The sequence below is a fragment of the Phyllopteryx taeniolatus genome, unplaced genomic scaffold, assembly GCF_024500385.1.
Source record: "Phyllopteryx taeniolatus isolate TA_2022b unplaced genomic scaffold, UOR_Ptae_1.2 contig_26, whole genome shotgun sequence".
Taxonomy (NCBI): Eukaryota; Metazoa; Chordata; class Actinopteri; order Syngnathiformes; family Syngnathidae; genus Phyllopteryx; species Phyllopteryx taeniolatus.
This window is the reverse complement of record NW_026903184.1, coordinates 611,912-626,896: the sequence shown is the minus strand read 5'-3', so window position 1 is coordinate 626,896 and position 14,985 is coordinate 611,912. Positions and strand designations below refer to the sequence as shown.

The following is a 14,985-nucleotide window of genomic DNA, read 5'->3' as shown; positions in this document are numbered from 1 at the left end:
TATATATATATATATATATATATATATATATATATATATATATATATATATATATATATATATATATATAAAATGCAGCCCTATGGGGGGCACAAGTCAGTGCAAACTGTAGGCCGGTCCCAAGCCCGGATAAATGCAGAGGGTTGCGTCAGGAAGGGCATCCAGCTTAAAACCTTGCCAAACAAATATGAGCGTTCATCCAAAGAATTCCATACCGGATCGGTCGTGGCCCGGGTTAACAACGTCCGCCACCGGCGCCGTCAACCTGCAGGGCGCCGTTGGAAATTCAGCTACTGTGAGTCGAAGTCAAAGAAGAAGAAGAGGTGGAAAGTGGGTTCTTCGGCAGAAAGAGAAGAGGAAAACACAGAGCCTAGAACTGAATGTGGGGACTTTGAATGTTGGGACTATGACAGGAAAATCTCGGGAGTTAGTTGACATGATGATTAGGAGAAAGGTTGATATATTGTGTGTCCAGGAGACCAGGTGGAAAGGCAGTAAGGCTAGAAGTTTAGGGGCAGGGTTTAAATTATTTTACCATGGTGTAGATGGGAAGAGAAATGGAGTCGGGGTTATTTTAAAAGAAGAGTTGGCTAAGAATGTCTTGGAGGTGAAAAGAGTATCAGATCGAGTGATGAGGATGAAATTTCAAATTGAGGGTGTTATGTGTAATGTGATTAGTGGCTATGCCCCACAGGTAGGATGTGACCTAGAGGTGAAAGAGAAATTCTGGAAGGAGCTAGATGATGTAGTTCTGAGCATCCCAGACAGAGAGAGAGTCGTCATTGGTGCAGATTGTAATGGACATGTTGGTGAAGGTAATAGAGGTGATGAAGAAGTGATGGGTAAGTACGGCATCCAGGAAAGGAACTTGGAGGGACAGATGGTGGTAGACTTTGCAACAAGGATGCAAATGGCTGTAGTGAACACTTTTTTCCAGAAGAGGCACCAACATAGGGTGACCTACAAGAGCGGCGGTAGAAGCACACAGGTGGATTACATCTTGTGCAGACGATGTAATCTGAAGGAGGTTACCAACTGTAAGGTAGTGGTAGGGGAGAGTGTGGCTAGACAGCATAGGATGGTGGTGTGTAAGATGACTCTGGTGGTGGGGAGGAAAATTAGGAAGACAAAGGCAGAGAAGAGAACCATGTGGTGGAAGACAGGACGAATGTTGTGCAGCTTTTCGGGAAGAGGTGATACAGGCTCTCGGTGGACGGGAGGAGCTTCCAGAAGACTGGACCACTGCAGCCAAGGTGATATCATATATATCATATATATATATCATATATATATGATATATATATATATCATATATATATATCATATATATCTATATATATATATATCATATATATATCATATATATATATGATATATATATATATATCATATATATAGATATATATGATATATATGATATATATATAGATATATATGATATATATATGATATATATGATATATATATATCATATATATAGATATATAGATATAGATATATATATCTATATATATATATATATATATGATATATATAGATATATAGATATAGATATATATATCTATATATATGATATATATAAAATATATATATATATATGATACATTATCACTATCTCAATATCTCAATCTGATATATATATATATCTACTAGCAATCTCTATGCAAATATAATCTACTCTCACTATACACACTCTCACATGCTATCTCACACACACATCATCTACGATCACTATCTATATCATACGACATCTCATATACTACTCACATATACACTGCTACTCACATCATATACACATCGATATCTCACTGACTACATAACATCTCTCTCTGCTACTCACAGCACACTCACGCTCGCACTCAATGCTCAACTCTGCACCACACATCTCTCACTCAGACTCTCTCTGCTCAAATCAGACACTCAGACATCAGCACACTCTCAACTCTCACACGCATCCACACACTCGCAGCTCTCACACACACACGCACTCACGCACACACACAGCTCTCTCTACTCACAGCGCACAGACACAGGCACTCTCACTCACAGCTCACGATCACGCATCACACGAAACTCACAGCACACACACCGCACTCACACAACACACAGTCACACACGCACACGTCACACTCCACATCACACACACAGCTCACTCTCAGCACACTCACACACTCACTCTGCACACACACACACGACACACTCGACACACACACATCACGACGCTACACACACTCTCTCACATCACTCACACTGCAGCACTCACCACTCACCTATCGACGACACAGCAACACACACTCTCACACACACAACTCAACCCCCACCCAGACTGCACACACACAAACCTCCCACACTCACTCACCTCCACACACACTCTCACCACCAGCACTGCACCACAAGTCACAAACACACACATCACACACACGTCACGACTCTCTCACACACATCACGCCGCACTCCTAACACACTCTCACACTCACAGCACTCTACACACAGAGGAGCACATCACACACTCTCAGCAGACACTCACTCACACACAGCACACACAGCACACACACTCATCACACACAGCACACACACGCGGACCCCGGAGGCCGCGCAGGATAGCGCGTCCGCCAGCCTCACGTTTCTGCGTTGCGTGATTCAATCACCCCGCCACCCGCCTGAGTGTGGCGTTATGCCTTTCTCCCCGTGCCTGCGTGGGTTATACCTCCGGCCACTGCCGGTTTCCTCCACCTCCCAAAAACCATGCACTTAATTGGCGACCTAATTGCCCGTCAGGCATGACTGTAGAGTGCGACACTGGTTCGTCAGTTCTATGTGCCCTGCGATTTGCTGGCAACCAGTTCAGGTGTACGCCTCCTCCCGATGACAGCTGGATAGGCTCCAGCCGCCCGCGACTCCTAGTGTATGAGAGCGGCTCAGAAAATGGATGATGGATGGATGGATGATATATATATATCTATATATGATAGATCTATATATATATCATATATGCTCTAGATATATGATCTACAATATGAAAACGACTCTCTGACTATAGATATATGATATAATTATATGCTATATATCTCATATAAGATAACTAATGATACTAGATATCATAAATATGTTCTCTCGGTAAGTATAATGATATATATCTATATATATATAAGAAATCCGACTCTCTCACTATGATAAATCTCACAGATATCTCTCTCCATAACAATACTCCTATCCTATATCTCACAATGTCTCTCTCCAATCTCACACTGCACACCAAAAAAAATCTATATCAATCCACACATATAACAATGCTCTCTCCTCTCACCGCTCATTCTCCATAAACTCGGCACTCACTCACACTCCTCTCACTCAAGACTCCCTCAATGCTCTCTCCTCCACTCACACTCCCTCAAATCAAACACTCTCATCCGACCACTACTATGCTCACACCTCACACTACACATCACACTCGCTCACTCTCTCGACAAACACCACACACACAACACTCACACACACACATCTCACACCCACCCCACACCACTCACACTCACCACACTATCTATCTTCTCTCTACTACACACTCCTCTCGTGGCATCTCACTCACACACACACACACACACACAGCTCTCGACAATTCACAGCACTCACAGCTCTCACACACAGCATACTCTCAAACACAACTCTGCACACACTCTCTAACACACTCTCTCACAACTCACACTCAGCCAACTCAGCTACTCTAACTCTCACTCTCACACACACACACCACACACCTACATCACACTCACTCTCTCACCTCAAACCGCACTCTCACAATCAACTACTCACTTGTACTCCCCCCCGCGTGCTATATCCGCACTCCCATCTATACATGCGGCCCCCCGTTACTGCAATTGCAGATGTTTTTATAGTTTTGACTGTGCATACACACACACACACACACACACACACAGCAACATCAGAATTTGCACATTCACGTTCTATTTTGTAATTATTATTATTATTATTTTTTTTTTTATTGATGTTCATGCTGTGGCTTAAAAAAATTAGTCAGAATGCTTTGTGGTGCAGCAATGCTCTAAGTACAATCGGGAGAATATCTTGTTCTCATTTGAGAATTTTGTTGACCATCAGATCAAAAACGGGCTTCGAGGTGTGGTTGGAAGAGAACAGGAAGAACATCATAGTGGACCACCCTGACCTGGAGGAGATGGACATCATCAGAGAGGCAATGGGGCTCTTCAGGAATCTTTCAGCAGATGAGCGACTGGTATGAAACACTACTAAATATTCTACTTAGTGGGTTAAAAATTTAAACCATTTGATGATCTTGGAGTCCTCCGATGGCTCTTCAGAATGGCCGAATCAGGGGTCTATGCACCCATTCAATGATCCACTTGATCATGATAATGAAGGAGTGCTTAATAATAACCTTAAAAAAAAATCAACACACTGTAATGTTTCATTGGCACCAAGTAGCAAATAATCTGTGTGGGAAAAATTGGTAAAGGCTTTTGAATTGCACATAATAATAACCCTTTATATTTGGTCCTCATCCTCCCCCTCCAAATTTTCTGCTGCACATTCATCTACATCAATTATTTGAAGAGTGAAGGCAGAAGTGTACCACCCTATCTTTTTGTCACCCTTTAGAGGTGACAACCATCGCGTGTGTTTAGAGCAGTAGCCTGATGATGACCCTGTGCATTCATCAAGCTTCTTAGCAGGCAGCTGGATGACGCTCCACACACACAGCAGGAGGACGTGAAGTGGTGGGGTTATGTATGCATGTTGCCTGGGAACAGTGTTGCATGCATGATGCCAGTGAGGGCACAGATCATTGATCTCATGATAATACTGAGAGACGTTGAGGCGGTTGACCTCAGCTAATTTTCTACTTTTGGTCAGATTCGCACCTCTTATTTGTCTATCATGTACTCATGTTTGTATCAAATTATGTGTCAAATTATTTAATTTATGACTGTTTCATCCTCTGTTGCTTCTCAAAAATTTCCCAGCTTTTAGTCTCCATCACAAAAGCTTATGGGTGTCATTAATAATCATATATAGATCTGAAATGTTATGGCAATTTCACACTGCAATTATCATGACCAAAATTATCATGATTATCACAATATTGCTAAAAGAAATATTGCTGATAACCCACCAAATACATACTGCAGTTTCAATAAATGACGATGCAAGCAACATGCACTCTTACTCTTTGCTACTATGATGAAAATTATCATTATCACAATATTGTGAAAAGAGATGTAAAGAAAAGATAACTGATAACCCATCAAAAGAATTGCAAGAAATTTTAATTTAAATACAATTTATAAAATCAGCAACCCTGTGTGCTTTCGGGCATTGGTAATTGTAAACTGCAATGACAAGAAAGTTTTCATGCATACACGCATGACCCCACAAAATATACCTGATATGATACTAAACAACATTGATGTATTTAATAGGTGGAGCTCTATTTAAGCAATCCAAGTAATTGTATAATTTATTCAAATATACTAAAAATATATAATATTTTTAAATATTTGCAATAGACTGCCTTTTTTGAGGTGACAATATTCAAGGCTCTAACTCATAAATTATAATTAGCTATACTCAAGCTTTTAAATGATTTCTTGTCAGATCAAGCATTTTTTATCCAGTTGTTCCTGCTCAAGGCGCCACCAGGGATACTTAGACTTCAGGGATAATTCCTTGTTTTTCCTCCACAACAGAATTGAGTGGTCTCTGGTTGTGATTTTCTCCGTGGATTTACCTTCTTTATTTTATACATGCGATGTGCAAACACAGCACACACTATGAGTCGATGCTCAAATCAGGCAGTGGTGGCCTCACGCAAGTGTGCATCACTTGCAGTCTGAACACAGAGGGGGTGAGGATCTTGCACTCTTGACTGCATCTGGGAGGGAGTCTGATAATACTGGAAAAAGATTTGTCGCTGTTGCTTTATTTTTTTGTTTTTTGGAAGAGTCAGAAGGGTCTAAATATACAGCAAGTACAGGAATCAAGTCATTAAGTTGGCACCACTGCATCACTTGCTACATTGGTCACCATGTAGAAAGACACATTATGAAAAATACAGTAGTAAGAGTAATTACTCGGGATGTTCCGATCCAACTTTCTCACTTCCGATCCAATACCGATATTGCAGCCTTAAGTTTTGGCCAATACCGATATCTGTCCAATCCGATTTCAGTATTAATCATGCATAATTTGTTTATTTTTTAGTATGGAATGTTAATAAAGGCTTGATCAAGTGATATTACTCAACCAGAGAACAATAATCAGCATCAATAGGTACAGCGGATGAAATAAGTATTTAACACGTCACCATTTTTCTCACTACATATATTTCCAAAGGTGCTACTGACATGAAAATTTCACCAGATGTTGGGAACAACCCAAGTAATCCATACATACAAAGACAGTAGAACAAATAAGATCAGAAATTTGTAAGTTATGTGTAATGTGAAACGACACAGGGAAAAGTATTGAACGTGCACTGGTATTTATTTAATACTTTGTACAAAAGCTTTTGACAGCTTCAAGATGCCTCCTATTTGGAGAAACTAGTCGCATGCATTGCTCTGGTGTGATTTTGGCCCATTCCTCCACACAAGCAGTCTTCAAATCTTGAGGGTTCCGTGGGCTTCTTTTATGGACTTTGAGTTTCAGTTCTTTCCATTAGATTTTCAATTGGATTCAAGTCAGGTGATTGGCTGGGCCATTCTACCAGCTTTATTTTTTTTCTTTGAAACTGTTTGAGAGTTTCCTTGGCAATATGTTTTGGATACTGATCCAAGATGGCGCCTACCAGTGTGGTCACCTTGGTTACGCGCTCTGTAGTATTGTTTTAGTTTTTGTGTTTTTCGTTCGTCTTTGGCGACATTACACGACTCACTTACACAAGGGGAGACTTGCTAACCATCAAGGAGGCTACTCCGGACTTTCTTTCACCAACTTTCGCAAATCCGCTCAGTTTTTTCCCTGAGATACTCACCGGAGCGGCGTCTGCGGTTTTCGGTGCATGGAGGCGGAGGCGACGCCACAGAGGGAACCAAGCCGGCGTCCAGGTGAAACTCCGCAAGAGAGGGTACAGATTGGCGTTCCCGTCGAACCACCTTGCGAATGTGCGCTCCCTACCCAACAAAATGGACGAGCTTCATCTCCTGTTAAAGACCAGTAAAGACTTCGGACCTTCTGCCACCATGTGCTTTACGGAGACCTGGCTTTGTGATGCTGTACCTGATGGCGCCGTCATGCTTCCTGGCTTCTATATTCACCGAGCAGACCGTGAGATGGACTCATCGGGGAAAACAAAAGGCGGCAGGATCTGCTTCTATATCAACGAAAAATGGTGTACGGACGTCACAAAGCTCAGCACACACTGCAGCCCGCATTTGGAGTCGCTGTTTTTGAACTGTAAGCCATTCTACTCGCCACGTGAGTTCGCATCATTCATTCTCGCTGGCGCGTATATCCCGCCTCAAGCTAACACGAACGCCGCACTGCTAACGCTCGCCAAACAAGTCAACGAAATGGAGAAAAAAAACACCCGGACTCACCCCTCATTATTCTCGGGGACTTTAACAAAGCTAAACTCAACCACGAACTCCCTAAATACAAGCAGCACATCGACTGTCTTACCAGGGAAAATAACATTTTAGACCACTGCTATACTACGCTAAAAAACGCATATCATGCTAAACCTCGTGCAGCCCTGGGCTCGTCTGATCACTGCTTAATTCACTTAAAACCAACATACAGGCAAGAACTTAAATGTGCGAAGCCTACAGTGAAAACAGTGAAAAAGTGGACCAATGAAGCAAAGATGGAACTTCAAAGCTGTTTAGACTGCACAGACTGGAGTGTCTTTCGCCAAGCTAAGGAGGACGCATATCAGAGCGTATAATCGGTCAAGAAAACAGCTGACTAAAGAAATTAACATTGCAAAGAGGAACTATGCAGCAAAGTTGGAAAAACAGTTTAGCGCTCAAGCTAACACGAACGCCACACTGCTAACGCTCGCCGAACAAGTCAACGAAATTGAAAAAAAACACCCGGACTCACCCCTCATTATTCTCGGGGACTTTAACAAACCTAAACGACTCTAAATCAGTCTGGCATGCATTCCAATCGCTGACTAATTACAAGCGACGATCCCCCCAAGCTGAGAACAATAGCACACTAGCCAACGACTTGAACACCTTCTACTGCAGATTTGAAAAGGACACTTTCACACCCCACACCCACCCGGCCGCACCACCGACCACTATCACTCCACCAACTTCTGCGTTGACCATCCGCGAACAGGATGGGAGACGCATCTTCAAACAACAAAAGATTAACAAAGCGGCAGGCCCAGACCAAGTGTCCGCATCCTGCCTCAAAGTCTGCGCGGACCAGCTCGCGCCAGTCTAAACTCAGATCTTCAATATATCTCTGGAACTGTGCAGTACCATCCTGTTTCAAATGCTCCACCATCATTCCAGTCCCCAATAAACCTGCAATCTTGGGTCTAAATGACTACAGGCCTGTCTCCTTGACATCTGTGGTTATGAAGTCCTTTGAACGTCTCGTGCTGGACCACCTCAAGAGCGTCACAGGTCCCCTGCTGGACCCCTGCAGTTTGCCTCCCGAGCGAACAGGTCTGCGGATGATGCAGTCAACATGGGACTGCACTTTCATCCAAGCTTTTGCAGCTCAGCGTCTCACCTGCCATCTGCCAGTGGATTTACAGCTTCCTGATGGGCAGGACACAGCAGGTGAGCCTGGGAGAAACCACCTCATCCACACGCAGCATCAGCACTGGGGCGCCCCAAGGATGTGTCCTCTCTCCGCTGCTCTTCTCTCTCTACACGAACGACTGCACCTCAGCGCACCCGGCTGTCAAACTCCTCAAGTTTGCACATGACACGACTGTCATCGGCCTCATCAAGGACGGTGACGAGTCTGCATATCAACAGGAAGTGGAGCGGCTGGAGCTGTGATGTGGCCGACACAACCTGGAGCTGAACACGCTCAAGACTGTAGAGATGATCGTGGACTTCAGGAAGCATCCTTCGCCACAGCTGCCCCTCACGTCCAGCTGCCTTGTGTCAACCGTCGAGACCTTCAAGTTCCTGGGAATTACAGTCTCTCAGGACCTGAAATGGGCGACCAACATCAACTACGTCCTCAAAAAGGCCCAGCAGAGGATGTACTTCCTGTGGCTTCTGAGAAAGCACGGCCTGCCACAGGAGCTGCTGAGGCAGTTCTACGCAGCGGTCATCGAATCAGTCCTGTGTTTTTCCATCACAGTCTGGTTTGGTGCTGCTACAAAAAAGGACAAACTCCGACTGCAACGGACAATCAAAACTGCTGAAAGGTTTGTCGGTACCCCCCTACCCACCCTTGAGGACTTGCACGCTGCCAGAACTAAGACAAGAGCGTGCAAAATCCTCTCTGACCCTCCGCATCACGGTCACCAGCTCTTCCAGCTCCTTCCCTCAGGTAGGCGCTACCGATCAATGCAAACTAGAACTAGCAGACATTCCAACAGCTTCTTCCCTCTTGTGATCAACTTCTTAAACACCTAACCTACAATTCCATTACAACATGCTGGCAATTTTTTGACGAGTACGTTGTCACATTTCTGTGGGGCCAATTATATATTACTCGTGCACTCACTGTAGTAGTCTCGCCACGCTGCACTATTTGCATATCTGTTGTTGACCAATACTGACCACTCATGCCACAGTAGCATCTGCTCCATTTGCACACTGATTGAGGAGTATCTGCAACATTTGCACAACCAACATTGTCCCAGATTATCGCGCTACTCGTCACTTTAAACTGCATACACTCCTTCAAGTCTCGGCGCCCTTTGCACAATGGTCATTGCACCGGACTATTGCAATAATAGTCATTCGAACTGCTCTAAGTGGGAGAGACTCTGCATCTTTTGCACAATTGTCAAAAAATAAATAAATAAATGTACCGGCATTACCAGATTACTATTAACCCTTTATTGCTCAGTGACTGTTTTTTGTCAATGTCTTTATGTCTCAAAAGTGTTCTCTGTCTATTGTCATACAAGAGCGGCTCCAACGACTGGAGACAAATTCCTTGTGTTTTTTTTTGGACATACTTGCCAAATAAAGATGATTCTGATTCTGATCATTCTCCTGAGGAAATGTCCACCATCGTTTCATTTTCATCATCCTCGTAGATGGCAGCAGATTGCTGTCAAGAATATCTTGGTAGATTTGCCCATTCATCCTTCCTTCAATAATGGGAAGTTTACCAGTACCATTTGCTGAAAAACAGCCCCACACCATCATGTTCCCACCTCTGAACTTCACTGTTGGTATGGTGTTTTTAACGATGATGTGCAATGCCATTTCTCATCCAAATCTGGTGTCCATTATTATGGCATCCAAACAGTTCAATTTTGCCCTCATCAGACCAGAGAATATTCTCCCAATATTTAACCGGTTTGTCCAAATGTTGTTCAACAAAGTTTAAACGAGCTTTGACATCCTTTTTTTTCAGCATTGGGGTCTTGTGTGGTGAGCGTGCATTGAGGCCATGGTGGCGGAGTGCATTTCTCACTGTTTTCCTTGTGACAACAGTGCCTGCTAATTCCAGGTCTTTTTGAAGCTCTCCACAGGTGGTCCTTGGCTCTTGGACAACTGTTGCGATTATTCTTTGCACTCCTTTGTCAGAAATATTGTGAGGCGCACCTGATCGAGGCACATCTATGGTGGTATGATTGGCTTTCCCCTTACATATTATGGCCCCAAGTGTGCTCACTGGAACATTCAGAAGCTTAGATGTGCACCTGTAAGCAATGCCATCGTTATGTTGTGTGTCCAGGAGACCAGGTGGAAAGGCAGTAAGGCTAGAAGTTTAGGGGCAGGGTTTAAATTATTTTACCATGGTGTAGATGGGAAGAGAAATAGAGTCGGGGTTATTTTAAAAGAAGAGTTGGCTAAAGAATGTCTTGGAGGTGAAAAGAGTATCAGATCGAGTGATGAGGCTGAAATTTCAAATTGAGGGTGTTGTGTGTAATGTGATTAGTGGCTATGCCCCACAGGTAGGATGTGACCGAGAGGTGAAAGAGAAATTCTGGATGGAGCTAGACGAAGTAGTTCTGAGCATCCCAGACAGAGAGAGAGTCGTAATTGGTGCAGATTGTAATGGACATGTTGGTGAAGGTAATAGGGGTGATGAAGAAGTGATGGGTAAGTACGGCATCCAGGAAAGGAACTTGGAGGGACAGATGGTGGTAGACTTTGCAACAAGGATGCAAATGGCTGTAGTGAACACTTTTTTCCAGAAGAGGCACGAACATAGGGTGACCTACAAGAGCGGAGGTAGAAGCACACATGTGGATTACATCTTGTGCAGACGATGTAATCTGAAGGAGGTAGGATGGTGGTGTGTAAGATGACTCTGGTGGTGGGGAGGAAAATTAGGAAGACAAAGGCAGAGAAGAGAACCATGTGGTGGAAGCTGAGACAGGACGAGTGTTGTGCAGCTTTTCGGGAAGAGGTGATACAGGCTCTCGGTGGACGGAAGGAGCTTCCAGAAGACTGGACCACTGCAGCCAAGGTGATCAGAGAAGCAGGCAGGAGAGTACTTGGTGTATCTTCTGGCAGGAAAGGAGAGAAGGAGACTTGGTGGTGGAACCTCACAGTACAGGAAATCATACGGGGAAAAAGGTTAGCTAAGAAGAAGTGGGACACTGAGAGGACCGAGGAGCGGCGAAAGGAATACATTGAGAAGCGACACGGGGCAAAGGTAGAGGTGGCAAAGGCAAAACAAGAGGCATATGATGGCATGTATGGCAGGTTGGACACTAAAGAAGGAGAAAAGGATCTATACAGGCTGGCCAGACAGAGGGATAGAGATGGGAAGGATGGGCAGCAGGTTAGGGTGATTGATAGAGATGGAAATATGTTGACTGGTGCCAGCAGTGTGCTAGGTAGATGGAAAGAATACTTCGAGGAGTTGATGAATGAGGAAAATGATAGAGAAGGGAGAGTAGAAGAGGCAAGTGTGGTGGACCAGGAAGTGGCAATGATTAGTAAGGGGGAAGTTAGAAAGGCATTAAAGAGAATGAAAAATGGAAAGGCAGTTGGTCCTGATGACATTCCTGTGGAGGTATGGAAGCATCTAGGAGAGGTGGCTGTGGAGTTTTTGACCAGGTTGTTCAATAGAATTCTAGTGCGTGAGAAGATGCCTGAGGAATGGAGGAAAAGTGTACTGGTGCCCATTTTTAAGAACAAAGGTGATGTGCAGAGCTGTGGCAACTATAGAGGAATAAAGTTGATGAGCCACACAATGAAGTTATGGGAAAGAGTAGTGGAGGCTAGACTCAGGACACAAGTGAGTATTTGCGAGCAACAGTATGGTTTCATGCCTAGAAAGAGGACCACAGATGCATTATTTGCCTTGAGGATGTTGATGGAAAAGTACAGAGAAGGTCAGAAGGAGCTACATTGTGTCTTTGTAGATCTAGAGAAAGCCTATGACAGAGTACCCAGAGAGGAACTGTGGTACTGCATGCGGAAGTCTGAAGTGGCAGAGAAGTATGTTAAAATAATACAGGACATGTACGAGGGCAGCAGAACAGCGGTGAGGTGTGCTGTCGGTGTGACAGAAGAATTTAAGGTGGACGTGGGACTGCATCAGGGATCAGCCCTGAGCCCCTTCTTTTTTGCAGTGGTGATGGATAGGCTGACAGATGAGGTTAGACTGGAATCCCCGTGGACCATGATGTTTGCAGATGACATTGTGATCTGCAGTGAAAGCAGGGAGCAGCTGGAGGAACAGTTAGAAAGATGGAGGCATGCACTGGAGAGAAGAGGAATGAAGATTAGCTGAAGTAAAACAGAATATATGTGCATGAATGAGAGGGGTGGTGGGGGAAGAATGAGGCTACAGGGAGAAGAGATAGCAAGGGTAGAGGACTTTAAATACTTGGGGTCAACCGTCCAGAGCAATGGTGAGTGTGGTCAGGAAGTGAAGAAACGGGTCCAAGCAGGTTGGAACGGGTGGAGGAAGGTGTCAGGTGTGTTATGTGACAGAAGAGTCTCTGCTAGGATGAAGGGCAAAGTTTATAAAACAGTGGTGAGGCCAGCCATGATGTATGGATTAGAGACAGTGGCACTGAAGAGACAACAGGAAGCAGAGCTGGAGGTGACGGAAATGAAGATGTTGAGGTTCGCTCTTGGAGTGACCAGGTTGGATAAAATTAGAAATGAGCTCATCAGAGGGACAGCCAAGGTTCGATGTTTTGGAGACAAAGTTAGAGAGAGCAGACTTCAATGGTTTGGACACGTCCAGAGGAGAAATAGTGAGTATATTGGTAGAAGGATGATGAGGATGGAGCTGCCAGGCAAGAGAGCTAGAGGAAGACCAAAGAGAAGGTTGATGGATGTCGTGAGGGAAGACATGAGGGCAGTTGGGGTTCGAGAGGAGGATGCAGGAGAAAGGCTTACATGGAAAAGGATGACGCGCTGTGGCGACCCCTAACGGGACAAGCCAAAAGGAAAAGAAGATGTGTTGTCTTGGCTTTCCATGTTTTTTTGCACCTCAGTTTCTTCATGTGTTCAATACTTTTTCCCTGTGTCCTTTCACATTATTACACACAACTTAATTTCTGATCTTATTTGTTCTACTTTCTTTGTATGTATGGATTACTTGGGCTGTTCCCGACAGCTGATGAAATTTTCATGTCAATAGCACCTTTGGAAATATATTTAGTGAGGAAAAAAGATGACGTGTTAAGTTATTTCGGCCGCTGTATGAGGGGAAAAACTGACCCATTTAGTATTAACCAATGGGTTACATAAGGTAACTGCTGTGCATGTCTTCAGAAGGGCAGTGTGGTGCACGCAATGAGATACACACTTGCAGTACCAAAGAAATGAGAAGTCATGAATATTATCACTCATTTTTCACAGTTTGAAGAATATATGCTAGTGTATTGTTATAATGCTTGTTGTAAGGATGCACAATTAATAAAATTTTAATCGTGATCGATTTTGCCTGCCACGATTAAATGAGCCTGATCGTCCGCAAATTTTAAATTTTTTTTTTACATTTAAAATGCTGTAATTGCTGTACATGAAAAGTGCTTGATTTGCAGCAATGCCCGCAACCTCGTCAGCCAGCCACCAGGGGGCAAACGCATAGTTAAAGCTTCATTAAGCTCTGGCACTTCCCTCCGGTGCCAACTTCAAAATAAAAGCCTAAAATGGATGTCATAACATATGAAGCTTTTATTTTGGCTATCAGCACATTGGTTTGAGAGGCGGCATGTCACAGTAAGACACGATTAACAATCGTTGAAGCAGCTGCCTTGACTTCAAATTTTCGGCTGGCCTGACCGCAATGAAAAAATGCCCGGAGTAAATGGAGTTGGAAATCACAACTCTCAAGTTCTTTGCTGATTGTGACCGTGCACGACTGACCAATGGTCAAGCAGAACAACGGAGACATACAGTCCGTGACAATTCACTCTATAGACCACGGGAATTTTCAAATGAAGTCGGTGCTTGCAGCCAAATGTTATTGCCTTCTATGCATTAACTGTATTTGCTTCCATTAAGTTGCAATTCCTGATTGCACGTAGTAATAGCACATTTATTCAGTTAGCCCTTGCTAAGGTAAACTTTTTTGGCTAGATTTCTTTATCATTTATTCTTATTTAAAGATTCATTTTGAACTGAAAAATATAAAAGTAGTTCAATAAAAATGTCTTCCACTAACATGAGGAATAATTGTGATTAATCATCATGATTACGGCAGCACGGTGGCCGACTGGTTACAGGTTAAATCCCTGGCCTCGCCTGTGTGGAGTTTGCATGTTCTCCCCGTGCCTGCATGCGTTTTCTCCGGGCACTCAGGTTTCCTCCCACATCCCAAAAATATGCATGGTAGGTTAATTGAAAAAACTCTAAATTGCCCGTAGGTGTGAATGTGAGT

General features: G+C 43.7%; 1 protein-coding gene across 4 annotated transcripts in view; it reads left to right on the top strand.

Annotated features, from left to right (window-relative positions):
- The window catches only part of wdhd1 (WD repeat and HMG-box DNA binding protein 1), a 127,379-nt gene that overhangs the window by 99,277 nt on the left and 13,117 nt on the right, over positions 1-14,985 (top strand). For all 4 annotated transcript variants that reach the window (XM_061765157.1, XM_061765153.1, XM_061765154.1 and 1 more), the window contains one exon: positions 4,117-4,252. In XM_061765157.1, coding sequence (XP_061621141.1) covers positions 4,117-4,252 — 136 coding nt within the window. The remainder of the gene's footprint in view (positions 1-4,116; positions 4,253-14,985) is intronic.